The sequence below is a fragment of the Taudactylus pleione genome, unplaced genomic scaffold, assembly GCF_031769625.1.
Source record: "Taudactylus pleione unplaced genomic scaffold, aTauple2 ptg001032l, whole genome shotgun sequence".
Taxonomy (NCBI): Eukaryota; Metazoa; Chordata; class Amphibia; order Anura; family Myobatrachidae; genus Taudactylus; species Taudactylus pleione.
The window spans coordinates 2984658-3011985 of NW_028285433.1; the positions used below are offsets into that span (position 1 = coordinate 2984658).

At 42.5% G+C, this 27328-nt stretch overlaps 1 protein-coding gene across 1 annotated transcript in view; it reads left to right on the forward strand.

Moving 5' to 3' along the window:
- Positions 1-27328, forward strand: part of PLPPR1 (phospholipid phosphatase related 1) — a 167807-nt gene that overhangs the window by 134918 nt on the left and 5561 nt on the right. The window contains exons 4-7 of the mRNA XM_088461322.1: positions 660-792; positions 16674-16924; positions 23755-23931; positions 24372-24503. Coding sequence (XP_088317448.1) covers positions 660-792; positions 16674-16924; positions 23755-23931; positions 24372-24503 — 693 coding nt within the window. The remainder of the gene's footprint in view (positions 1-659; positions 793-16673; positions 16925-23754; positions 23932-24371; positions 24504-27328) is intronic.

Genomic DNA, 27328 nt, shown 5'->3' on the forward strand with positions numbered 1-27328 from the left:
GCAATCATAATAGCATGTCTCATTAAGTCCTGAACAGAAAGTCTTTGGAACGCCTCTCTCAGCTTTGTGTTTACTGTGACATCCTCATTTTCACTGTTCTGCCATCACATGACATGTTGAGAGTCTGGGAGACTGAGAGCCTGTGTCTATATAGCAGACTGCTGGTGTTTGGCAGTCATACTTGTTTTCCCTCAAGATAGATTTTGAAAATAGATAATGATTTAAAGAAAGAAAAATGACTGACACATAACATGCATAAAAGGTAATTAGCTTTATATTAAAATACAAATAAAAATAAATAATTTCTATATGGGTTTGCTGCTTTAACAACATGCAACAAATAATCAAGGATTCTGCTCCACTATGGATAGACTTGCTTAAGTGTATTTCCTTTTTGTACATTTTATTATGTGTTTTTTATTATTTCTGTTTCTCAAAGGGATACATTCTCATTTGTGTATTTGTTTAATTTCATCTTATGTTCCGTTTGCAGCAATGAAGATTAAACACAAGTAACAAGCAGGAAATTATTTTTGTCCGGAAATGTATACTGTAGTTATGTTAATTCTAAAAGGGGGTATCTGCATTTATAAAAGCTGTTAATGATTACCTCTGAATAAACTTGTTACAAATCTAATATATGTATTTTTTTTATTTAGATATTTGTTGGTGAGATAGCTACTTATTTCATAAAGTCTACAAGGGAAAACCTGATACATCAAGAAAAAATGATTTTGACAGGGGAGTGCTGTTACTTGAACCCATTAATCAGGCGAACGATACGATTTATAGGTAAGATTCAGTTGCTAAGTTTTTATGATTACTGCAGCATAAAGTAGACATTTTGAACTCATCTTTACAATAATCCCAATCAGTATACAGAAATAGTTTACTATTTAAGTAAATACATTATGGGGTCTATTTACTACAGAAATAGTTTACTATTTAAGTAAATACATTATGGGGTCTATTTACTAAGCAGTGTTAGTAGACAGAGTGAAAAGTGATAAGAAAGTGATAAGGTGCCAGCCAATCAGCTCCCAACTGTCATCTCACAGGCTGTGTTTGAAAAATGACAGTTGGGAGCTGATTGGCTGGCACCTTATCACTTTCTTAACCCTTTTCACTCTGTCTCCTAACACTGCTTAGTAAATAGACCCCTCAGCTTTTTACTTCAAATCGATTTCATTGCATATATATTTTTGAAAGTATATATATATATATATATATATATATATATATATATGTATATATTAGGAATGTGCAGGCTCGGATAGGTTCGAGTTTGCACGCTGAGTTCGGATTTTTCCCTCCAAAAAAACGGAACTCAGAAAGAGGCAAAACGTCATCTTGCACGGACAAACATCATTATTCCTGGACTTTGTCCTCTTTCTGAGTTCCGTTTTTTTGGAGGGAAAAATCCGAAAACAATTGCAACATCAATATGCAAATAATTTAATTTCCAATGAAAGAGTTTTCTTTTTTTAAATTATGTATGTTTGCCAATATGCAGAGATTGAGATGACAGCAACATTAGCCTTTGTGTCTGGCACATCTCACAGACACTTACGTACCACTTGCATCCATGTTTTAAATCTTCTATTTTATGTGTAACAAATTAAACTGCTATTAGACATAAAATCTACCTCTCTAATAAAGCAGAAACAACTCCCCACCTAGTATCCATTAAACCCCCCTTAAAGCAACAAAGAAAGCACCAATTACTCATTTGCAAACAGCCAATCACAAGTGGTTTGCCAGTAACAGTGACTGTCAACATGATCTGCAATTTTGTAGTCTGCCTGTGTAATTTATGGGGCTTCCATAAAATCAGAGAATGAGAGAATATAGTTTTTAAGTCTATTGGGTAAGAAGTAACTTGAAACATGTACAGAAATGTTTTTTTATTGAAGTATAGTTAATTTACAGTACATAAAGAAATTATCATTAAATAAAGGGTTTTATGACTAACCTATTAGCTTGCTGTATGTAAAAAAAATACATAATAGAAATACATCTGAAATAAATAAATGAGGCATATTGTTTCAACCAGACTTGCATGAAATACATGTTTAAATAAACCTGTTGTGTGCTCTTCACATAAGAATATTTGTCACACTTTGCTGGGCATTTCAGATAATATTGTACTAATAAATACAGTATTTATTTTCCTTTTAGTAATGAAATGGTATTCTCGGTTTGATATTCTTGTTTTAAGAACGCAATTAACCAAACAGCTCAACCATCAGAATGATTGAAAAACAATTCAACCAAGAGCATGTGATTTAATAACTAATTATATATGATTATATTTTTTCTCCACGCACATGAACAATGTTCTGCAACTGTAATTGTCTGTAATTGCCTGAAAAGGTTTAGCAAATTAAATAACTGTCCTTCATAGATGTGATATATTTGCTAGTCAGTAATATTCCAGTCTTTACAAATACGACATACACAATAACAATACACCGAATTAATAGTCTACAAACAACAGACATTCTGTTACAGGTGTAATATCTCTGATGCTGAATCTCAACAGAGAAAAGGAGCCGCAAAGATAAAAACATGATTGCTAGGAGAGATATAAATCTATTGTATGTTTCCTGTTACTAATATGTCCAATGGTTACAGTAAACAATAAATCAATAGTTACAGTAGCAGAACAAGCACATGCCCTCCCAGTTCCAAGAAGAAAATAAATAAATGTCTATACCCCAAATTATTTACTGATTTTCAATGTGTATTTAATCCAAGTCTTCATTGGAAGTAAGCAATCTGCAAAATAACTGTATTGAAAACACTGTATATAATATGGATAAGCTGCTGACCATTTGAGTTGAAAAGCCCCCACCAGGGAAACATTTTAGAATTGTTTTTACTTATTGTTGGTAGTGAATAAGAAATAAAAAGGGCTTTTATCAGAATATTTAATGAGATTACTACAGTAAATAATGTTTAAGCATTATACTATTTATAGACCTGTTATAGATTACTTTTTCTTTTAAAGATTTTAAATTGACAAGTTAGAGTAATACGGTAGTGCCAGGATAGAACTCTGGGGGTTTTTTTTTACTTTTTTGTCTGCTCCTTAGCTAGTAAGTTATTGGCGCAGGTGCTGTGGTATATCTGAGCCCAACTGTAGTAAGTTCCACGCAACCTTCAGGAGTATCTAAGGCCTGGCCTGTAGGCACATTACAGGTTGTTTGACATTTTATTTTATGTCCTGCTTTGATATTGCATCTTTGAATCTATGTTTGCTTTGTTCACGCATTACTTATTGCCTATAGCCCTATGAATTCCATTGTTTTATTGGTCTCTGTCTTATGTATCTTGTATCACTGTTTCATTGTTTACTATGTATATGCCTTGTTAAGTTATCGGTGATAGCTTCACCTGTCTCTCTGTCTTGGTCCTGTCACCTCCATCTTTCCCTGCTGTATTTCTCATGCTTTCTCATGCTTTCTAATACTGTGGGAAACAAGCGTCTGAGTACAGTGCCAAGGGGAAAGGTGGCTGCTATAGACCAAAGACTTGAATGTCCAAAAGTGGCTTGGGTCTCAGGGTCTTCCCTTCATACCTCTGGCATTGAGTGCTTCATGGATTACTGCCAATTTAGGTTGTGACCCTTTGCTATAGCACTGCCAGTCTGAACGGAATCAATATGATTTACTGCCGGACGCAAATCCCGACAACGGCAGCCCGGCAGGAGTGAAAATCCCGATCATCTAAAGGTAAGTACTAACTAACCTAATTCTACCCCCTAACCCTAACCCTTCCTTAGGGTGCCTAACCCTAACCTCCCCCCTCCAGTGCCTAACCCTAATCCCCCCCTCTAAGTGCCTAAACCTAACCCCACCTTCCCCGCTGCCTAAACCTGAGTCCTAAAGGAGGTGCCTAACCCCCCTTTCCCCTAGCCTAACTCTAACCTCCCGCGTGGGTGCCTAACCCTAAGTCCCACCCGGGGACCCTAAGCCTAACCCTCCCCCCCACCCCCGCGGCTGTCTGCGCCCGGCTTACCTTCGATCGGTAAGCCAGGTGTCGGGCTCCCAGCATAGGTCTAATGACAGGCATCGGGATATCGACGCCTGTCATTAGACACTTGCCGTTTAGACAGTCAGGAAGCTTGTGATCGGTATTGTGTCCGTCGGCTTCCCGACTGCTACCCGTCTGAACTCCCCACCCTGAGCTGTCTATATTATTATTATTATTATGTGATGCCTTTCCTTGCCTACTATATCTGCCCTTGCTATATCTATAAATCCTCGTATCTCTCTCCAAACTAGTGATTGTCAAAAATGTTGTAATTCTTGAAAATCCTTAATAAAATTTCACAGGTTTTATGGCCTTGAAAATGTTTTTTGTTCAACTGTTATTGCTCACTTGAATTAATAGTTCAAAATTCAGGGCTCGGGCCTGTCGTTTGTTGATCACTTCAAGGTTCCCCATTTCTACCTCGCTGGCAGCATTCGAGTTCATTAAACACATTTTGAATTAGAATTAGCTGTTTTACTGTATTTACTTTAAATATTGTTAATTGGTAAAAATATTGTATTTATTTTTTAAAATCACAGTTGTGTGTGAGGTTTTCTATTCAAGGTTCACTATATGTATTTGAGGTTTACCGTTCACAATTGGAAACCTCCAATGTATATCAACATTAGGTTATAGGTTTTTAGGCAACATATGATGCATGTGTGTGAATTGACTTGACTGTGTGTGAACCAGATCAGACATGGTTGAACAGACTTGAACATCGGTTCATTTCTCAAGTTTGGCTAAAATTACTTATTTTTTTGTCTTTTAAATCAATTCAAATTAGAGAAATTCCACTGGATCTGTTAAAGAATTGATATGCGGCTGGTTCAAAAATGTCTTCTCCAAACATGCCCAAAAGGTCCATTTAGGTTAGTTCCTGGACTAGGATTGTATTTTTCCTTATTATTAAAAAGTAATCTCCTGCAGAGCACCCTTGCTGTGTTTAGCAAGGGTGCTCTGTACAGCAGAATTACTGTTTTTGCTTCCTTTCTATATTACACTGGTAGCCATTTTTTAAGCAAACAACTGTGCAAATGTGTTTTTTCACCAAGAATACTGTTATTTTTTGCTTTGGATTGCAATGGAGAAGGACATTATCATGCTAAATCACGAAAAGAAAAAAAAAATTATGTTAAGCAGGGGATGTAGTTACCATCTCAGCGATCAGGATGCCGGTGTGCAGAATACTGGCACCGAGATCCCGACAGTAGTCGGAATCCCGGCGCCAGTATCCCAACCGCCGGCATCTCAATGGTAAGTATTAGGGTTAGGGGTAGAGTTAGGTTTAAGGTTAGGGGTTAGGGTTAGGCACTATGGGGAGGGTTAGGGTTAGGCTATGGGGGGAAGGAGTAGGGTTATATTGTGGGGGGAGGGTAAGGCTATGGTATAGGTTGGTTAGGAGGAGGGTTATGGGTTAGGCTTCAGTTACTTACCTTCAGGCATCAGGATTCTGACTGTCGGATGCCGCTTTAAGAAATTTTACCTCCGGCATCTCGACCACCGCTTTCTCAGTGAGTAAAATGCCCTCCTTATAATATTTTTACAAAGGTTGCTTTTCAGCTACATTCAGTGGAGTTGTGTTTCCTCAACACACCAGTGGAGTTGACATGTATATTACAAGCAATAAAATTTTGATATTTGAAATACAGTAGAGAACCATTGTCTCTGTTGATGAGTTATTTAGGACTTTTAAGCTGTAATCGCTCACTGAAGTTACATGAAGTGCCATTATTAGTATTTACGGTACCCTTGCATTGTTGCATTAGTGATGCGAATAAGACATATTTTGTGAAAAAGTCTTTGGCAGAACCATAGGTGCAGCTAAGTTGCAAAGTTCATGGTGCACCATAAACCATAAAAAATTACAGTGATAATCAGAACATTAATAGGCCACAAGTCAAGTGAAAGCTACTGTTATACAATCACATACAATTGGGTACCTGTGCGAGAGGTGACCCCAAAAGCATCTTCTCTCTGCAGGAACCTGGTCCCTGCAGATCTGTGAATTTAGCTGCTCCTAATTTAGATGCACCTATCATCCTTGGCTCTGCTACCAGTCGCTGTCACACATTGGTGCTGACTGTGCTGTGAAATCCACTGCTACAACTCACATGCCAGGGCTCTAATAGTCATAATCCAACCCTGGCATGCAGCAGCACTCCCATTTCCTGGGCCACTCCCAACCCATCCATCACCAGGGGCTCCTGACAGCAAGCAGCCAATGATGAATCATTTCAATGAGGCTATTGAGAACAAATATCAAAGGAGCATGTGCTGAGCTCCACAAATCAGTGCTCAATACATGCTACTCTGACCCCTAATCATGGGACCTCACCTCCTCTGCAGTCTAACATTCCAAGATGCTGTCACCTTGCCTTAATAACCCACTCTGTCCCGGCTTAGACTCCTGTGATCAAGGCTCCCCATCCCTTGATCAGGGCTTCCCTCTGCCCAATCTTGGATCCCACAATCATGGCTCCTTCTCTGACCCCGATTGCAGCCCGCCACCACTTGCAGGGTGGGAGGCTATACAACTTGGCAGTGGCAGGTGACAGATGGGCCCCCTTGAGGTGACCAATGAAGTGTATGTGAACCAAATTAGGCACAACAGCTCTAAAAGAAACACACAGACTTTCATTGGTGGCTCTGTATAAAGAAGCTTTACATTTACATACAAAATTGGAGAGATTCTTGTATTGGCATTGGTATATATTAATGAAAGGAATGTAAGTGACTGTGTTAACATTCAATTTTGAATCAAGAACAGAACAAATCACAGCATTTTATGTTATGGTTGTACTTTTTAATTGTTTCAAGCTTCAGAATCAATACCGGTAGTGTATCCATGCCTGACTACTATAATTGCATTTGGCTCAATAAATAGTGTCTCAATAAAGTCTCTATAATTACTACAATACCAATTTATTTCACATTTGTTCCACTGGACTAACAATGCCACCATAATTTACTCCTCTCAATAATAAGACCTCAGTTAACAGTTTCTCACAATAATTGACAGTTGTGTGGAGGTTGATAACATTACAACTTGACAGATAGAGCAAAACTCTTCAAATGACTCATTACTTTGAGTCATGTTAATGTGTTTGTTCACCCACTAAGTAGTGACTAGTTTGCTTTTGTATTGAGCTAAAAAGCTGTTCCATGTCTTGTTATATTTCTAAAAGTATACATCACTCCAAGCTTTGGTAATTAATTAACTGTACCTCTTTCCTTATTCTCAATATTAACTCAATTTGGAGAGACCCATACATATAGGGTCACTTTATAATACATTACTTATTTTTATATATAGTACACTACTTCACAATCATCCATTAAAACACAAATAAACTCCTAGCCACTTTATTTATTTATAGATTTTGTATGATATTTCTTTCTACCCTCTTTGTTTGTCCTGGTTATCTTCTTTGCTTTGCTCTTTTGTTCTGAGTGTTCTCCTATTTCTTCTTTAGAGCTCTATTTGGTTGAAAATCTAAAAAAAAGGATCAATCACTCTCTTGATTGTTTGAAACTGCAGGATAGAAATTAGTAACTCTCCACTTTGAACCTCCTAAGTTGTATTAACCTTTCGGGAAATTGCATATTGCCAAAGAACAGATGATAGGTGGAAAGTGTCATCAATACTCTTTGAGCTCCACTTTAGCTTTGCAATTAAATTACATTTTTTACTGAATTTATTGTCTGGAAATAGAGCTACAGTAGAATGATGACGGTGCAGTTTTCTCTGTGGTGTGATTGGGTAAGAGAATTATTCGCAGAACACTGAAGACCAAATTCCACTGAAGAAACAAGCACAATTACATGCCCAAGTGCTGCATGTTTTCATCTCAACAATCACCCAGTCATAACTCACAGCCATGTCTATATAAAGGTCTCTGCTCTACGATCCTCTTAATCTAGCACCACCAAGGTTTACATGGGAAATATATATTTTTTACCTGTACCACGGCAGATCAAGGAAAGTGATGGGGTTAAGAGCTTAGATGGAGCTATGCTATAAATCACATTTCATGGAGACTGAGGAAAAAGGGTCTAATGTAATAGTCTGAGAGATTCAGGCACTGCTGTGATTTTCGGTGAGTCTGCCATTTTGTTAAAGTGGCATTCATCTAACTCAGCAATTCTCAAACTGTGGGTCGTGACCCCAAAGTGGGTCGCGGCCATCTCAGCTTGGGGTCGCGACTCACATGTGGTCAGGTTGATGACTCCTCTGATCTCTCAGCCAGTGATCTGAGGAGAGTGAAACCAGTTGGTCTCTTATTTCAGACTCCTCGGATCACTGGCTGAGAGATCCAAGGTGTCATCAGGCAGCCCCATCCCCACCCCAGTGCTCAGCATCTCCTGTCCTCCTGCTCAGCAGCAGAAACTGACACACAGGCAGCAAGCATCAGCAGCAGACAGACTCAGAGGAGCCATCTGCCGGACTCTCTTTGCAGTCTGTGCAGATGCTCTTAAGTGCAGCCTGGGGGCCGCAGCTGCCAGGGTGGGGGGACACAGAATGTGTGATGATTGCTGTGGAAGGGGAAGAAACATCAACAGGGGAGCATGAGGAATGAAGGGAGTGCTGTGCACAGACCCCATGGGGCAACAAGGGAGCACATAGTGTGCGAACTGGAGGGGGGAAACAGAAAATATATAGATTTATTAAAATCCCACTGCCTCCCCCGTCATCCACCACCTCCCCCCTGAAACACACTGTTCCCCTCTGTATTTCTCACTTACTGCCTCCCCGTCACCCTCTGCCTCTCCCTGCCTCCCTGTCACCCAATCACCCCCTGCCACTCTCTGTCTTTCCCTTTCACCCTTTACCTCCCCCTGTCACCCACTGGTTCTCCCTGTTACCCACTGCCTTCTATGTCACCCTTTGCCCCCCCCCACTGCCTCCCCAGTCCCCCACTGTCTTTCCTGTCACCTTCTGGCTCTCTCTGCCATCCTTTGCTGCTCCTTGCCAACCACTGCCTCTCTCTGTCACCACTTCCTCCCCTGTCACCCACTGCTTTTTGCTGCCTTCCACTGCCTCCTCCTGCAACCCACTCCCTTTTCCTGTCATCCACTGCTTCTTCCTGCCACCCACTGCCTATCACCCACAGACACCCTCTGCCTCCCCCTGTCACCCACTGCTCCTCCCTATTACCTACTGCCTCCTACATCACCTATTGCCTCTGTCTTACCCTCTGACACTATCTGCCTCCCTCGTCACCCTCTGGTTCTCCCTGTTACCCACTGCTTCCTATGTCACCCTTTGCCTCCCACCGCCTCCCCAGTCACCTACTGTCTCCTCTGCCACCCTATGCCTCTCCCTGCCATCATATGCTGCTCCTTGCCAGCCACTGCCACTCCCTGCCTCTTCATCACCTTCCGACACACTGCCTCCCCATCACCCACAGCTTCTCCCTATTACCCCCTGCCTCCTACATCACCTATTGCCTCCCCAGTCACCCTCTGCCTTTCCATGCCACCCTCTGCCTCACCCTCTACCACCATCTTCCTCACTCCTGTCACCCTCTGTTTCTCCAAGTTACTCACAGCTTCTCCCTGTTATCCACTGCCTCCTGCGTCACCCTTTGCCTCACCAGTAACCCACTGTCTCCCCTGACAGAGCCGTCACTAGACTTTTTGGTGCCCTGTGCCAGAAAGAGCATTGGCGCCCCCTCATTTTTCATAGGGACATAATACACCCAAATAAGGGCCATGGCCTCATGGGGAAGGGCCAGGGAAGAGATAGGGGAGGCCAGGAGATGCTGGGGATAAAATAAGAGGAAACTACAAGTAAGAATGATAATAAACAGAAATTTCACAGGCCCAAACAGCGCCCCTGACCTGTGGTGCCCTGTGCGATGGCACCTGCTGCACTATCCTAGCTACGGCCCTGTCCACTCAGTCACTCTCTGCCTCACCTTGCAGGGACAGGGGCTTTGAAAATAGCTCGTCCCTGCAATGTGTAAAAAATTCAATGATCGCATAATCGGACACCTCACAGTTTTGTGGCTGCATAGTGTTACTGTGCATGAGCAGTCTGCTGACCACACATGTGTGGCAGTCATTCTGCAGCAACATGCTGGGGTCCTGTAATAATTTTTATTGTTAGATGGGGTCCCAGAGCAAAAAAGTTTGAGAACCCCTGATCTAACTATTTTCCTGGCATGGTAGCATGAAATGCACCAGGCCAAGCTGGGCTCTCCCTGACATAATCACATCTGAGGCAAGCATGTGAAAGACCTGGCATTGGCTGCTGGAAGGTTTTCCCACCTTAAAAATATGGACAGGCTCACGGGAATTGAACCTGTGCCTGAACTTTGCAGGTTATTACAAAAGCCCCAAGGCTTGAATTGACTGTATGTAGAATGAGGATCAGTAAGCACTTTGGATCTCTCCGGGTATAGTGGACCTAGCTTACTAAGAGAGGACAGTGACTCTGGGCCTCATTCTTAGATAAAATAAACTGACAGTATAAGTCCCTACTGTTCCCTTAGTGTTCATTTTTACACTTTCTAAAACTTTACATAAATGATAGCAAACAAACCATCCTAAAATCTTCACTCGTGCAATGTTCACGGATAACCTTTTTATTATGCCACATAATTGCACATGCAGAGTTATGGACTTCAGTTCCTATTATCATAATTGTTTAAAATAATTTCTTGACAAATATAATATATGTGACTGCATTATAATATATGTGACTGCATTATAATCATTGATAAGATAAGAATATCTTTTTGTATTGATATCTGTCAGCTGAGATGTAAATGTTCTATTATGAAGATAGATAGGTCTCAAAAACACAATTTAAACATGATTTAGATTTTATTTGGGGGGAGGGGGATTAACGGAAAATTGGAAAATGTTCACAGGTTGCCCAAAATTTGCTATCTGAAATACCATGCCTTATATATAGCAGACACTTTTCTCCAAACAACATTCTCCAGATTTGTTATATAAGGGTTAATTTGATAACTTTGAGACATCCTTGAGCTAGAGCTGTGTGTGAACACGTTCTGTATTGATGATTGGCAAAGTGCCATAATGCTGTGCATGTGGGAATCCCTTTGGGCATTGTGCACTATGGTTTACCAGTAACTCCTGCACAAGATAGAAGACTAATTAAATGCTGCTACTAGTAAGATAGTGTTAGCAGCATTAGACATTTAATTCTTTGTGCAGACTGTAGTGTTATTGCAATAACTTTCCATACAACCTGCTGCAATTGTGATGCTTTGTTTAGCTTATATTATGTAGTTATAATTCACGGGTTTGTTATGTTATCCCTAAAATTGCTCCAATTCAGGACATGGAAATCTGAGATGGCCACAGACCTGCTTGAGCTGATTGGACGGAATTGTAATCAAATCATTGTGATATCAAATAATAAGGTCGCTTCTCCTCCCTCTTGCTATGTTCTGCCACATTGTCTCTGTTGTGCTTATAATATGAGCTCTGTGACCATGATCATGTGAAGAAAAACAAGGCAGTGAGCCATTAGTCACAGGGTGCAGCACGGCATGAAATGGTTACATCTCTTTAATTGGATTTTATCTTACTGTGTTTTCATGGCACTATAATAGAGGCTCAGTTACTTATACCCCTTTTCCACCAAAATTCTGGGTCTGACCCGGAGTTGAAACAGAGTTCCTATACGGATCAGACCTGGAATTTAGCCGGCGCCGAGTTGGGATATTCCCGAGTCGGCTCCGCTCACACCGGAGTCGGGTCTGCATATACCCGGCTTTCCTGACGTCATCTCCAAGGCCCCTGAAGCCGGACCAATCGGCTAGCTTGCAGCGCACTCCAGGTCACCATGACCCGGAGTGCACTGTTTTCACAGTAGGGTTTCACGGGCTATGCCCGTGTTAAACCCTGCTATTTACCTGGGTTGGATTGCCGGGTCACTCGACCCGGCGATCCAACCCTCTCCCCTTTTACACCAGGGAGCTGCCCGGGTTAACTCTGCAATAACCTGGGTTTTAGCTCCGGTGTAAAAGGGGTATAAGTCTACCCCTGCTACTTCACTTAGGGGTCTATATACTAGGCCCTGTGAGGAGATAAAGTGGATGGAGATAAAGTACCAACCAATCAGCTCCTAACTGTCACTGTATAGGCTGTGTTTGAAAAATAACAGTTAGGAGCTGATTGGTTGTTACTTTATCTCCATCCACTTATTCTCCACAAGGCTTAGTACATCTACCCCTTAGACAATTGTGGAGAAATGTAAGCTTATGTAGATCCAGGTCTGGGGTACTATTAATGTCATAGGAAAACCCATCTGGTTAAACAGTGAAAAAGTAAGAATTGTTGCTCTCTGTGCACTATTGGATTTACTAAAGGCTACTAACTGAAATAAAGGTTCCTACCACCTCGCTTATATGCAGTGTGTCTTGATTTCATTCAGCCTGTACCAGAGCAGTGTTCAGTAAAGTTAACTATGCAACAGGTTTGTAGATAATGGGGTAAATGTAACAGCCTTTGGACTAGAGATGAGCGGGTCCGGTTCTAACCGAACCCACCTGAACATAGGGGATCTGAATAGGATCAGAGTCTGGCTCAGGTTTTCCCGCCTAACTCGGAAATCCAAAATGAGACAAAGCATCATCATCCCGCTGTCGGATTCTCACAGGTTTTGGATTCTATAAAGGTCCCGGTGATTGGTGCCATTTTCACTCCGGCTGTGGATAGTGTACAGAGAACAGACATGCTCTGTCTGTTCAAGGGTACAGTGTTGTTGGACTGGGTCTGCAGTACATAAAGGGGGGGTGCTGCTGTGTCACTGTTGTCCTGTCAATCAAGGGGCTGGGGCGGCTGCAATAAATAAAGGGCTGCTGCTCTGTTGTCCATAAAGGGGCTGGGGCTGCAGTACATAAAGCGGGGGGGAGGGGGTGCTGCTGTGTCACAGTTGTCCTATAAACCAAGGGGCTGCAGTGCATAAAGGGCTGCTGCTGTGTTGTCCATAAAGGGCCTGGGGCTGCAGTACATAAAGGGCTGCTGCTGTGTTGTCCATAAAGGGCCTGGGGCTGCAGTACATAAAGGGGGACTGAAGTACATAATGGGGTGCTGCTGCTGTGTTGTCCTATCCATAAAGGGGCTAGGGCTGCAGTACACAAAGGGGTGATGTGTCATCCAGTAGTGCTCTGTCATTTCAGGGGTGCTCGTTCCCAGTGTAAATATAATAAAAAGTTAATCAAAATGAATAATTATCATTCAACAAAAAAAAAAAGATTTTTTTTTCTGCGTGTGCTAGCTACGCTATTATTGTTTGGTGACACTGCCGGGCAGACCACAGTTTATCATCTACGTATTTGTGACTCTGCAGGTGATCCGTCCACACTCCGCAGGGGTGCTTTGTTGACCATAAACAGGTGATGTGTTGTTTATCAAGGGGCTGCTGCCTTGTGCAGGGGTGCTCTTCCAGTGTAAAAAAAATTCAAAAGTTAAATAAAATTAGCATTCCACAAAAAATAAAAAATATATATTTTTTACGTTTTGTTGTGTGTGCTAGCTACGCTTTTATTGTTCGGTGACACTGCCGGCAAGACCGCAGATTATTATCCACGTATGTTGACACTATAAGTCGTAATGCAGTGTGTTATTCTTATTCATAAAAAATACTGTGACATTGTAGGCCAGTGTAATATTTAAAATTGGTACAAATTGACGTGTGCTGTACCCCACTTCATTCAGTTTGTTGATATGGAGAACGATCAGTTAAGAGTAGAGCAGGAACCACATACTAGGGCTGGAGCTGCTGCCAGTTTCACCAGTCATGACTATACTAGTCCGTCTACGTCATCTACTAAAGCCGATGCCCAAGGGCATACAGGGCTTAAGTCAGGGCTTCTAAAATCAAAGAACCAATATTTTACAGTGGTAAACGTAAAGTTAGCTGTAGAAAGACATAAAATTGGCAATATGCTTTTCACCACACAAAATGGCAAGGAATGGCTAAGGCCTTGGCCTTTATTTATGACTGGTGATTCTGCCTCTTATGATGATGTAAGCCCTTCTCCCTGTAAATGTTTAAAAAAAATGAAAATCGTTAAGGCACAGGAAGCAACTGTGCGCTCAGAAATGTCACAAATCCCTGAGGAGAGTCCAAGACTGTCGGCAAGTGCCATTGTGAGCCTGACCTTTCCAACACTGTACTCAAAGAGGAGTCTACTTCCACAACTTGTGCGTCCTCTGCAAATGTGGGGATGAGCAGCACAAGTCAACCTGCTGACATAGAAATTGAGGATGCTTCTGTGGAAGTGCACCAGGATGAGGAGGATATTTGTGTAGCTGACACTAATAAGGAAGTTGATGATGAGGATATTGTTTAGGATGTTGTTTGTGTAAATCAGGCCACAGTGGAAACAGTTGTTACCCATGATAAGGAAAAGCCCATTGTCATGCCTGGGCATAAAACAAAAAAATCCAGTTCTTAATCATTTCTACCCAAATCTGGACAACAATTGTCAAGCCACCAGTACCCGTTGTCATGATAGAGTAAGTAGAGGTAGGGACCCTAACATACTAGGAACCTCCTCCCTGTTACATCATGTACAGCACATCCTTCTAAAGTGTTTGCTAAATTTATAAACTTTGGCTAAAAAAGTAACAACAAGCAGTCTAGCTCCCTTCTCTCTGCTAGACCCAAGCACCTGGCATCTTCACCACCAACACCTTAATCAACAATATCCTCAATCATGATCGGAAGTAGTCCACATCCAATTTGATAAGGCTAAATCAGTCCTCCCCTATCCTGGATTCCTCAGAAGAATCCTTGAGCACTACACCTGCTGATGGGAGTGGATATTCATCACAGAGTGGGGACCAGGAAGTCTACTAGTATTAGTTCTAAAATACAATTGACTGTTAAATAATCCTTTGCCAGGGGGAACAGTATGACAGCAGTCACCCAGTTGCACAGCGGATCACTGACGCCATAACATCTATGCTGCTAGTAGATGTGCATCCGTCATTAGTGCAGTTGGTTTTAGACAGTTAATTACAAAATCCCATCTAGGTTCCACTTCACTCGAAAAGCAATTCCCAGCCTGTACAGGGATGTTAAAAAAAAACAAATTAGTGTCCTCCAAAATGCTGTTGTCCCCACTGTCCACTTAACCACAGATATGTGGACAAGTGGAACAGGGTAAACGCAAGATTACATGACTGTAACAGCCCACTGGGTGGGTGTATTGCCTTCAGCGGCACCAGCAGCAGCAGATCCTAAGAAAATGCAGCTTATTCAGAGGCAGACTACTCTGTGTATAACCGGTTTCACTAAGAGGCATACCGCTGAGAACCTCTTAGAAAAACTCAGGGAAATCATTGCTAAATGGCTTACCCCACTTGGACTCTCCTCGGGATTTGTGATTTCTGACAACACCACCAATATTTTGAGAGCATTACAGCTAGGTGAATTCCAACACGACCCATGTTTTGCTCACACTATTAACTTGGTGGTGCAAATTTTTTTTTTAAATGTCAGGGCCATGCAGGAGATACTCTCCGTGGCCTGCAAAATTTCTGGGCTTTTTCGCCATTCAGCAAGAGCATGTAAAAGATTGCAGCAGCTCCAAGAAATGTTGAATTACATCCAAAACTTACAGAGGCATCTGAGGCTGTAATGGTGGATTCCAGCCGGGACAAATTAATATTATGTGAAGATGATGTACACACTGCTGAGGGTGAGGAATCGGATGATGATGGCGACAACATCTTGCCTCTGTAAAGCCAGTTTTTGCTGGAGAGATCATTGCCAGCAATGTCAGGTGCCCGTTGGTATCTTGTTTTGTCACTTCCTTGTCGCTGAAGTGATTGGTTTGTTAAACTGTGCATGACCTGTTTACTATACACAGCATAAGGGTGGGTGGAAGGGCCAAAGGACAAATCCATCTTGCACCTCTTTTCTTTGCATTATGTGCTGTTTGGGGCATTACTGCCTGACATTTTTAATTTTATAGTTTATTAAACTGCCTGCCTGTCTGCCACTGCTGTGCTACATTGGAAGCTGAACTGCCACATGTTAGTACTACCCACTGCTCGATGCAACCTTTTGGCCTAAACTGGATGAAATCAATATTGTGAGCTGTGAGGTGGTCAAAATTGACTGGTAATTACTGGAATAAATGATATTGCGGTTAATAATACTATAGGAACAAAAATAGGCCCAAATAATGTGATTTCAGCTGTTTTTATGATTTTTTTGAAAAAATACAGATCCAAAACCAAGACACACAAGGGTGGTTTTGTCAAACCTAATCCAGATCCCAAACCTTGAAGGAGATACAGATCCAAGACCAAAACCAAAATACGGGGGTCGACTCAAATCCCTACTTTGGACTGGTTTTGCTTTTTCAATGACTGCTCCTTTATAACATCAGACAGACTCGCCGGGAACCTGCGGATGCCTGCAATTTGCAGGCTTTTACATTTACCCCAAAGTTTCAGATGATTTAATTGAATCTATGGTCATTATTTGCTGGTATCACTCTCTCTTTCACATATAAATTCAGAATATGATTTTTTTTCCATGTACATTCAATAATACATAGTATTACACAGCAAGATGCTATAGGATGTCTACATTTTATTTTACTAATTCTGTTTTAATGCTTTTTCTTCCACCCTTTCAGGAGTTTTTGCATTTGGGCTATTTGCAACAGACATTTTTGTAAATGCTGGTCAAGTAGTAACAGGCAATCTCACTCCCTATTTCTTGACTGTGTGCAAACCGAACTACACAGGAACAGAATGTCTTGCTCACCATCAGTTTATCAACAATGGAAACATCTGCAATGGTGATCCTGAAGTGATTGAGAAGGCCAGGAGGTCTTTTCCGTCCAAACATGCTGCTTTAAGTATATATTCTGCATTATATGCAACGGTAAGTAACACTGCATCAGTTTTATCTACCCAATTCATTATAATTATTAAAACGAAATATGTTACCTATTGTCGGCAAGTATGATGTAATGTATATTTCATGAATTCAATTTCTTTAAAATGAGTTAAAATCACTAATAAAATCCCATTCAAATCTATTTTTCTCAGAGCGATATTCATTTTTTTATTTTTTTATTTAGAAGTTTATATTCATGTCTCTTTTCTTTTTCTTTATCATGTAATATGGTTTGGGGATCATACCCTTTTTTGTAGGTAGCAACCCATCATTTATTCTTTTTGAGAGTTAAATACTACTGTACAATCTCTGTACAATTTCTTTTAACTCTAAGAAACTGGCCATATGGAATCCCTTCAAGACGGTTTTTGTCATGTTGGCTTTGCCTATCTATATAATAGTTCCAGTTGGTCAATTTCTTGTGATTTCTAGTATGTATCTAACCCTCTTTAATGAAGAAGTACAAATCCAGGCACTGGATATTAGCACTGCTCATTGAGAATGACAAATCAAATGCATATTAAAATCATTACTGTTACGTGTTTGACAAGCCATTTGGAGGTCCTCTTGTGTTCCCCTCCATACTAAAAACACATAGGGCCTGATTCAGAGCCGGACGCAATTAGCGCTCGCTCGTCCTGAAAATAGGGGTGGCTATTCAAATGAACCGTTCGCTGTTTGCGGTCTGTTCACGCCTCTAGGTCTGAACGAGCGAACAAAACTTGCGGTCGTTTTTTGGGAAACTACGCCCCCTGGCCGCTCGCATCCTACGTCATGTCCGCTATTTATTAGATTAATCGAGTACATCGAACACGGTATGAGCTGCTCGCTATTCTTGTGGTTGGTTTTTGCTACCACAATTTTGCGAGCCGTTCGGGCTAAAAAAAAACACAGTGACGTTGTCAATGACGCTGATGTTTTAATTATGCACACCCATAAAACGCCCATTTTGACCTTTAAGCACGCCTGCGTTCTGATCTCCACTCCCCGTTTTCAAGCACCTTCCCCTGTTACCACCCACATACGCCTCATTCTGTCACTCAAAATAGCAGGCATTCGCTATTTTGCGAGCACACGATTTTCGGCCGCACTGACTGGTTCGCGCATGCGTATTACGATCCGTACGCATGCGCAGTTGGGCAAACATCGCTTGGAGCGAACGAGCAGCCACTTGCGTCCGGCTCTGAATCAGGCCCATAGTCCATAAATTTGTTTGTTTTTCGCACATTCCGGTGGAATATATTCTCTCATATATGATGGGAGAGCGGCACTTTTGAAACATTAATGATTGCGTTTAGTAAAGTTAAAAAAGCGTGTTTATTTTTTAGGTTTGGCCTTTTAACTTTTTATTTGGTGGGATAAATAAACTTTTTGCAACATGTCTACCTTGATAAGAGTGGCTGTGCACAAAGTTACCTCAGATGTACAGTGACTGATGCAGTGTTGAGTGCATTAATGTACCTAAATTCATGAGCAATTTGCATTCATATAAATAGCCACAATTTTGACCATACATTATTCAAAGCAGTAAGTAACTATCTTAAGAAGTGTGCTAATACCAACAGTAGTATTTGCGCCTATTTTACATCAAGGAGATGTCACATCCATTTTGTCCAACTTGGGCCCATGCTTTTAACCATTTATTATATATGCAACACATGCATTCACTATTGGCATTGGCAAAACTGCTAAAACCTTTCTACTACAGAGAAAACAATTATTTTTCTCATGTACTGGTAATAAAAAGGTTTGCTGAAATATGCCCCAAAAACATAATATATTGGTAGATGTACTAAGCCTTGGAGAGTGATAAAATGGACAGTGATAAAGTACCAACCAATCAGCTCCTAATTGCCATTTTTCAACAACAGCCTGCAAAGTGACATTTAGGAGCTGATAGATTGGTACGTTATCACTCTCCACTTTATCTCTCTCCAAGGCTTATTACATCTCCCCCTATTATAATTATGGTCAGTGAAGCATTTGCAAACAGGCAATTATTATTATTATTATTATTAAGTTTTATTTATAGGACGCCACAAGTGGTCCGCAGCGCCATACATACAGTAAAGGGTACACAGAACATTACATTACAATACAGTAACCCATACTTGCCTACCATCCCGATTTGGTCGGGAGCCTCCCGAAAATCGGGTGCTGCTCCCGACCTCCCGGGTAGGCAGGCAATCCTCCCGCCTGCCGCCCACCCCTCCTATCCCCCCGCATTTACCTTAGAAACCCCCTGCAGCAGGGGGTGGGGGCGGTGACACGATTCACACTGAATCGCCTCATTTTGGCTCCGCCCCCTGCTTCACGATGCCTGTAATATCGGCATTGTGTAGCAGAGCGGGTCCAAAATGACGCGATCGCGTGGCCCCTCTCCGCCTACAAATGCACATTGTCTGGCCGGCCCCGCCTCCTCGCAATGACCATGCCCCCCTGTCATGCCGATCTGGCTGCTCCCTCCCAGAAGGGGCAGCCAGAGAGTTGGCAAGCCTGGCAGTAACTAAATTATAAACAGAGCACAAGTAACAATTAGCAACACAATTCTCCATACACAATACAGCTGGGAAGGTGAAGGCTGTCATAGAAGTGCTAGAGAAGAAGGCTGTGAGACAGCGGGGAGGAGGAGGACCCTGCTCCTAGGAGCTTACAATGTAGGGGATTGTATCCAATCACAAGTAGTTGGATAGAGCTGGGGAACATCATCATCATCTATTTGACAACTCACAAATAGGTGACTTTTATCCGGTGTGACTAAAAGTAACAGTAAAAACAGCCCTAACGATAACACTGCTGTACACATATTAAGGGCCTGATTCAGAGCTGAACGCTCTGACCAGAGCGCTCGCTCTGAATCAGGGCCCTCCTACCTTTTTTTGGAGCGTCCTCATGGACGCTCGCATAGCTGTGGGTTACCACCCACAGATATAGCGAGCGTCCATGATGATGGTCGCGATGGTCTTGACCATCGGGCTTGCGATGGAGACCCTGCGGTAGGGTCTCGCTGCCGCAAGCCCTGGAGTGATTTTGGCTCTATCAGAGCCAAAATCACTCCCACTGACATCGCTCCACCCCACAGTCATAGGAGACTGCTCCGGAAGCCGCGAGCAGTCTCACACAGCAGCCCAGCACAAGCTGTGTGCTGAGCTGCTGTGAGGGAACGGGGAGGGGCGACGCCGGGCCCCTCTAGCAAGCTTGGGCCAGCTACACGCTCCCCCCCCCCCTCTCGCGCCCATGGGCATGCAAACTCCTCCATGCAGCCGAATGTGTCAGGATTGAGATGCCCACTTTTAGTGCCCATGCACACTGTAATACCAATGAGTGCATTCTTATACGCCACCATTTGTTCGCACTATTGAAAATTGGACCAGCCTATGACAGGTGCAGTTTCTTCATATGATCACGGCTTCCTTTGGTTATGGCTGTGTGTCTGTGCGGTTGGTTACGGGATGCCGGCACTTGGGATCCTGGCGGTCAGAATCCTGACACCAACATCAAGGGTTAGGATACCGACACCTGTCGAGTAGGTATACTTCCCAGTGCCGGATTAAGGCTTCTGGGGGCCCCAGGGCAACTAAGTGGTGAGGGGCCCCTTCAAGCCACACAGAGTCGAGCCCAGCCCAGCCGTGCCCCCAGTAGCAGTCTGCCCCAGCAGTGCCTCCAGTAGCAGTCCCCCCTCAACAGTAGTCCCCACAGGAGTACCCCTAGTTGTAATACACCTCTATGCTGTGTCCCCTAGTAGTGGTCCCACCAGTGGGCAGTGCCCCCAGTAGTAGTCCCCCCAGCAGTGCCTAGTAGTCATCCCAGCACTGCCCCTATTAGTACCCCCAGCAGTGCCCCTAGTAGTACCCCCAGCAGTGCCCCTAGTAGTCCCACCAGTAATCCCCCCCAGCAGTGCCCCTTGTAGTACCCCCTGCAGTGCCCCTAGTAGCAGTAGTACCCCCCAGCAGTGGCTCTTGTAGTAACCCCTGCAGTGCCCCTAATAGTAGTACCCCCCCAGCAGTGCCCCTTTTAGTACCCCCTGCAGTGCCCTTAGTAGTAGTACCCCCCCAACAGTGCCACCAGTATTAGTAGTACCCCCCCAGCAGTGCCCCTTTAAGTACCCCCTGCAGTGCCCCTAGTAGTAGTACCCCCCCAGCAGTGCCCCTTGTACTACCCCCTGCAGTACCCCTAGTACCCCCCCCGACACACACAAAAAAACGACAACTTCCACTTACCCTAATCTCCGCTCTGTCGTCTGCTCCTCCGTCCGGCGTCCTCCCGGGTCGGCTCGCTCTGCATGATGGGAGAGACGACATGGCATCTCTCCCATCAGCCACTACGGGAGCCGGAAGACGGAGGCTCCGGCAGTGGGAGCAGCAGCCGATGAGCGTCTGACTGACGCTCATCGGCTGCTAATACAAACACACAGATGCCGACACCGGCGGCTGTGTGTTTGTGCTGTGTAGCTTATGTGCCGTCCACACTACCACCCTGCCCCAAGCTGATGCAGCAGCACTGACTGTGCTGCTGCATGCAATAGAATGGCCGCAGCTGCAGAGCGCCCTCCTCCCGGGAACAGGTGCCGCCAGCACCTGTTCTCGGCAGGGTCACACATCACCGACCCTGTGTGGGGGCCCTCTGTGTGTGGGGGCCCAGGGACTAACGCCCCTGTCGCCTCCCCCTTAATCCGGCCCTTATACTACACCTAACCATAACCCTCCCTCTCCACATCCCAAACCTAATGTGCCCCCCAGTGCCTAACCCTAGCACTCCCCCGTAGTGCTTAACCCTAACCCACCCCCTAGTGCCTAACCCTAACCCTCCCCCTAGTGCTTAACCCTAAACCACCCCCTAGTGCCTAACCCTCCCCCCTGTGCATAACCCTAACCCTCCCCCTAGTGCATAACCCTAACCCTCCCCCTAACCCCACTACTTACCGTCGGGATGCTGGCAGTCTGGATGCCGGCACCAAGATTCTGACTGGTGTCAGGATTCTGGCACTGGCATTCTGACCGCTGGCATCCCGCATGCCGGTATTTCAACTGCATTCCGTGTCTGTGAGCTCAGCAACTTGCACTAACACACCTGCAAAACTCCTATAATATGCCCACTGAACAACCCATGTTTATTTGCATTTGTACCACCACCACTCAGTCACTGCCTAGGAATGCCCATCACTTTCCCAACACACTGATACCCTATGTCCTGTCTGCAACAGCACCTTTTTATATACACTCAGGGTAACACATGTGCCATAGGACATTTCAGATTTATTTGGACATGCGCAATTGTAACTAATCGCTCAACTATGTGAACAGTGGCATTGCATGCTAAGCAGAATCAGGCCCATAGTGTTTGGGATATTCTCCTCCAAAACATATAATTGTAATTCTCATCTGTTTGTACTGTATGTGTAATATTATCTTTTGTGTAATGCATCACTTATTACACAGGAAATAACAAAATCCATCAAACTAGTACATCATTTTTTACATATAGTTTTATTGATGTGTTTGCATCAGAAAATAACGTAATAACAATATGTGAACTTTGTTAATGAATAGTAAGACTCACAGAATTGTGGTTATTTTATATTTTTTACAATCACTCGTACTATTTCAGTGTAGCACTGCTGCCCTCTAGTGTTTATTGAGCTCATTACAGTAATTTCATAGAGGTGAATACATCTGTGATACAACCTATACATTTTTATTGTAATATACAATCTATTTCTTGGAATTTTGATGTGAATGCATTAAGGGCCTGATTCTGAGATGGCAACAGATGTGACCGATCTCATATTAATTGAGATGCCCACTTGCAGTGTCTCGAAACGGTGCTTTTCCTTCTTGGATCATCTTTAGATGGGTGCACCATAGGTTGCACCATCCAAACTTGTACCTGTGTGTGCAGCTGTACATATTTGGACACAGCTGCTTTCCACCAACTCAATGTCCATTTCTGCACTGCGTCTCTGAGTAGTAACGATTGGGACACATTGGCTGTGCGACTCAGATGTGTGCGCAAAATCACAACATCAGCCAATTGCGTCTATCTCTGAGTCAGGCCCTAAATGAGCATTTACAATTAACCTTTGCATAAGCCATATATGTGGCTACAAATCAATTGTCCCTATATGAACCTCCTAAACTTCCCTGTCCTCTCAAACCTCTTCCATGTAGTTTAAGTAATCAATATTCAATAAGATTGCTTGAAAGCAATCCGTACTGCTGCCAATTTTATGCTATATTGATTATGTGTATTTGAATCTATTTTCTGTATGACTACATAAGATGTAAACTTGCAGAGTAATAGTGGGATGCTCTTTCTTCTCTACCTGTTTTATTAATTGTTTTTTCTTTCTTTTAAATTCATGGAAAGAGGAAACTCCATAATATAAAGTGGAAATTTACCAGTGTGTTAAATAAGCCATAGCATACCTACCAAGTTTTACACATATACAATTTGGACAAAATAAGTTCTGTACCCAATCTGCTGAAGCCTCATCAATAGCAGAACCCTGCCCCTAGCCACCCAGAAACACCCACTTCTGTTCAGAACCCCACCCCTTTTGTAATATATGCATAGGAATCGGTCTTCAATGATTGCTGGTGAAAGCAAAAATGTGGTTTCTGTGTGTACTACTGCACAATTGTATTTTTGGCCACGTTAGTAAATCTCTCCACATTTTTCTTGGACTGAGCTTCCAGTTTTTGCCTTGTTTGAATGCTGTGTAAACTGTATTTTCCTGTTTTTTATGTCCTTTTGACAGCACAGTTAAAATAATCTTTAATCTTTGGACTGAAAAGGGATTCCCTGTTCTGTTTCAGATGTACATCACGAGCACAATTAAAACAAAAAGCAGCAGACTAGCAAAACCTGTTCTTTGCCTTGGGATTCTCTGTTCCGCATTCCTAACCGGACTGAACCGTGTGTCTGAGTACAGGAACCACTGTGTAGATGTTATTGGTGGCTTCATTCTTGGGACTGCTGTTGCTTTGTTTTTGGTAAGTGCATAAAAAATAACTGCTGGATTATCATTTGTTACTTTGCATAAAAGAAAAAAATGCATTACTATTTGCATATATTACACCATTACTCATTTGTGCACATGATTATGTATTTTGGCTAAGCAGGGTACTAAAATATAAATACACATGTAATAATAATTACATATAATTTGAGGTCTGTCATGATAATGATGGACTATTTCACAGCCTGCCATTGTCCAGGACAATCCACTTGCTGAACTGTTCATTACCAATAGCAGTCAAATACAGGAATTGTTAGAGGGCTTGGATAGGTACTTCAAATGGAAAGGAATATTTTCAGTCATAAGAGTTGATGTATCAAGCAGTGTTGAGTGGAGAAATGTACCAGTGGAGGAGTTGTCCATAGCCACCATTGTTTGTACATATAACTGATGTATGTCTATTATTTTCTGCAGGGTATATGTGTTGTACACAACTTTAAAGGAACACGTGAGACTCCATCTAAACCGAAACCTGAAGACACAAGAGGGATGCCCCTAATGGCTTTTCCCAGAGTTGAGAGTCCTCTTGAGACTTTGAGTGCACAGGTAATATTACTTATCACTATTTGATTATGTTTATACATATTTTGTGCTTTCATTGAAGTTTCAACAACAGTGTTAAATTATAGAACAATCATTTACATTTGTAGTCATTTTTCTCACTTTTAAAAAAATCACATGTCATATCTTTAGAAAAAATGGGGAAAATCTCAATCTATGGAGTTTTCCATTACTAAACAAACAGGCTACTTAGGAAAAACTCTGAGATTTCTACACCTTACTTTATTTACTGTATTAGGTATTTTCCAAAAGCAATTGATGTGCTTGGTGTTCCCAATCATTAGGATCTGATAATTCCAATGTTATTGTTTGTAGCTTTGTTAGTGTAATGGTTAGCATTACTGCCTCACAGCACTGATGTCGTGAGTTAGATTCCCACAAAGCCCTAACTGTGTGGAGTTTGTATGTTCTCCAGGTTTTCTGCGGTTACTCTGGTTTCCTCCCACAATCCAAAAACATGCTGGTAGGTTAATTGGGTTGTGACAAAAGTGAACCTTAGTATGTACTGTATGTGTATGAGCATGTAGTTGGGAATATAGAGTGTACAGCCATGGCCAAAAGTTTTGAGAATTACATAAATATTGGTTTTCACAAAGTCTGCTGCTTCAATTTTTATGATGGCAATTTGCATATACTCCAGAATGTCATGAAGAGTGATCAGATGAATTGCAATTAATTACAAAGTCCCTCTTTGCCGTGACAATGAACTTAATCCCCAAAACAAAATGTCCACTGCATTTCAACCCTGCCACAAAAGGACCAGCTGACATCATGTCAGTGATTCTCTCGTTACCACAGGTTAGAGTGTTGATGAGGACAAGGCTGGAGATCACTCTGTCATGCTGATTGAGTTAGAATAACAGACTGGAAGCTTTGAAAGGAGGGTGTAGCTTGAAATCATTATTCTTCCTCTGTTAACCATGGTTACCTGCAAGGAAACACATGTAGTCATCATTGCTTTGCACAAAAAGGGCTTCACAGGCAAGGATATTGCTGCTAGTAAGATTGCATCTAAGTCAACCATTTATCGGATCATCAGGAACTTCAAGGAGAGTGGTTCAATAGTTATGAAGAAGGCTTCAGGGTGTCCAAGAACGTCCAGCAAGCACCAGGACCATCTCCTAAAGTTGATTCAGCTGCAGGATCGGGGCACCACCAGTGCAGAGCTTGCTCAGGAATGGCAGCAGGCAGGTGTGAGTGCATCTTCACGCACAGTGAGGTGAAGACTTTTGGAAGATGGCCTGGTGTCAAGAAGGGCAGCTAAGAAGCCACTTCTCTCCAGGTAAAACAACAGGGACAGACTGATATTCCGCAAAAGGTACAGGGATTGGACTGCTGAGGACTGGGGTAAATGGACTCTGATGAGTCTCCTTTCAGATTGTTTGGGGCATCTGGAAAAATGCTTGTCCGGAGAAGGAAAGGTGAGATCTACCATCAGTCCTGTGTCATGCCAACATGCATCCTGAGACCATTCATGTGTGTGGTTGCTTCACAACCAAGGGAGTGGACTCACTCACAATTTTGCCTAAGAACACAACCATGAATAAAGAATGGTACCAAAACATCCTCCAAGAGTAACTTCTACCAACCATCCAAGAACAGTTTGGTGACGAACAATGCCTTTTCCAGCATGATGGAGCACATTGCCATAAGGCATAAGTGATAAATAAGTGGCTTGGGGAACAAAACATCAACATTTTTGGTCTATGGCCAGGAAACTCCCCAGACCTTAATCCCATTGAGAACTTGTGGTCAATCCTCAAGAGGCGGGTGGACAAACAAAAACCCTCAAATTCTGGCAAACTTCAAGCATTGGTTAGGCAAGAATGGGCGGCCATCAGTCAGTATGTGGCCCAGAAGTTGATTGATAGCATGCCAGGGCGAATTGCAAAGGTCTTGAAAAAGAAGGGTCAACACTGCAAATATTGACTCTTTGCATAAACTTAATGTAATTGTCAATAAAAGCCTTTTACACTTATAAAATGCTTGTAATTTTACTTCAGTATACTATAGTAACATCTGACAAAAAGGTCTAAAAACACTGAAGCAGCAAACTTTGTGAAAACCAATACTATTGTAATTCTCAAAACTTTTGGCCATGTCTGTGAATTCCCCAGGGACAGGGACTGATGTGAATGACTGAAGTATTCTCTGTAAAAGTGTTACAGAGTATGTGTGTGCTATATAATTAGCTGGTAATAAATAATACCGTAGTTTGCTAGTAAAATAATGATATAATGACCAAGTGAACCCTCTAGTGGGGGAAAGAAATAATGCGATCTGCTGGACAGAATTTAACATTTTCTATCAATACAATTTAATCAGTAAATAAAATGTAACTCTATTAATTAAAAAAAATTACATGTATAAATTAGAAAGAATAGTGTACATAATCAATTAGGTGTGAGCTTACAAAAAATCTCACACTTGCTTTTCCCGCAGGTGTGAAATTTTGTTATTCAATTGGGTGCTGGGTTTTGATCTTTTGGGGGGCGTCTCCAGAGCAGGTCTAATTATTCCTCAAATCCTTATTTTAAGGAAAAAAATGTCTGGACTTGCTTATGGACCCCTGCAGCACCCTCCTTAATGACTAATTAAGCAATTGGGGGTTAGCCAATTAACTTCATTAGTCATTAATTACTCACCTTCTGCAGCACTGTCCCCTTCTTTGGTTCTTTTCTCCAATTTCCAGCATCACAGATAGCTTCCATAGACTGGTAGGGCACATGATTACCCCCTGCACCCCACTACCCCTAACCCTGCACCCCACTACCCCTAACCCTGCATCCCACTACCTCTACCCTGCATCC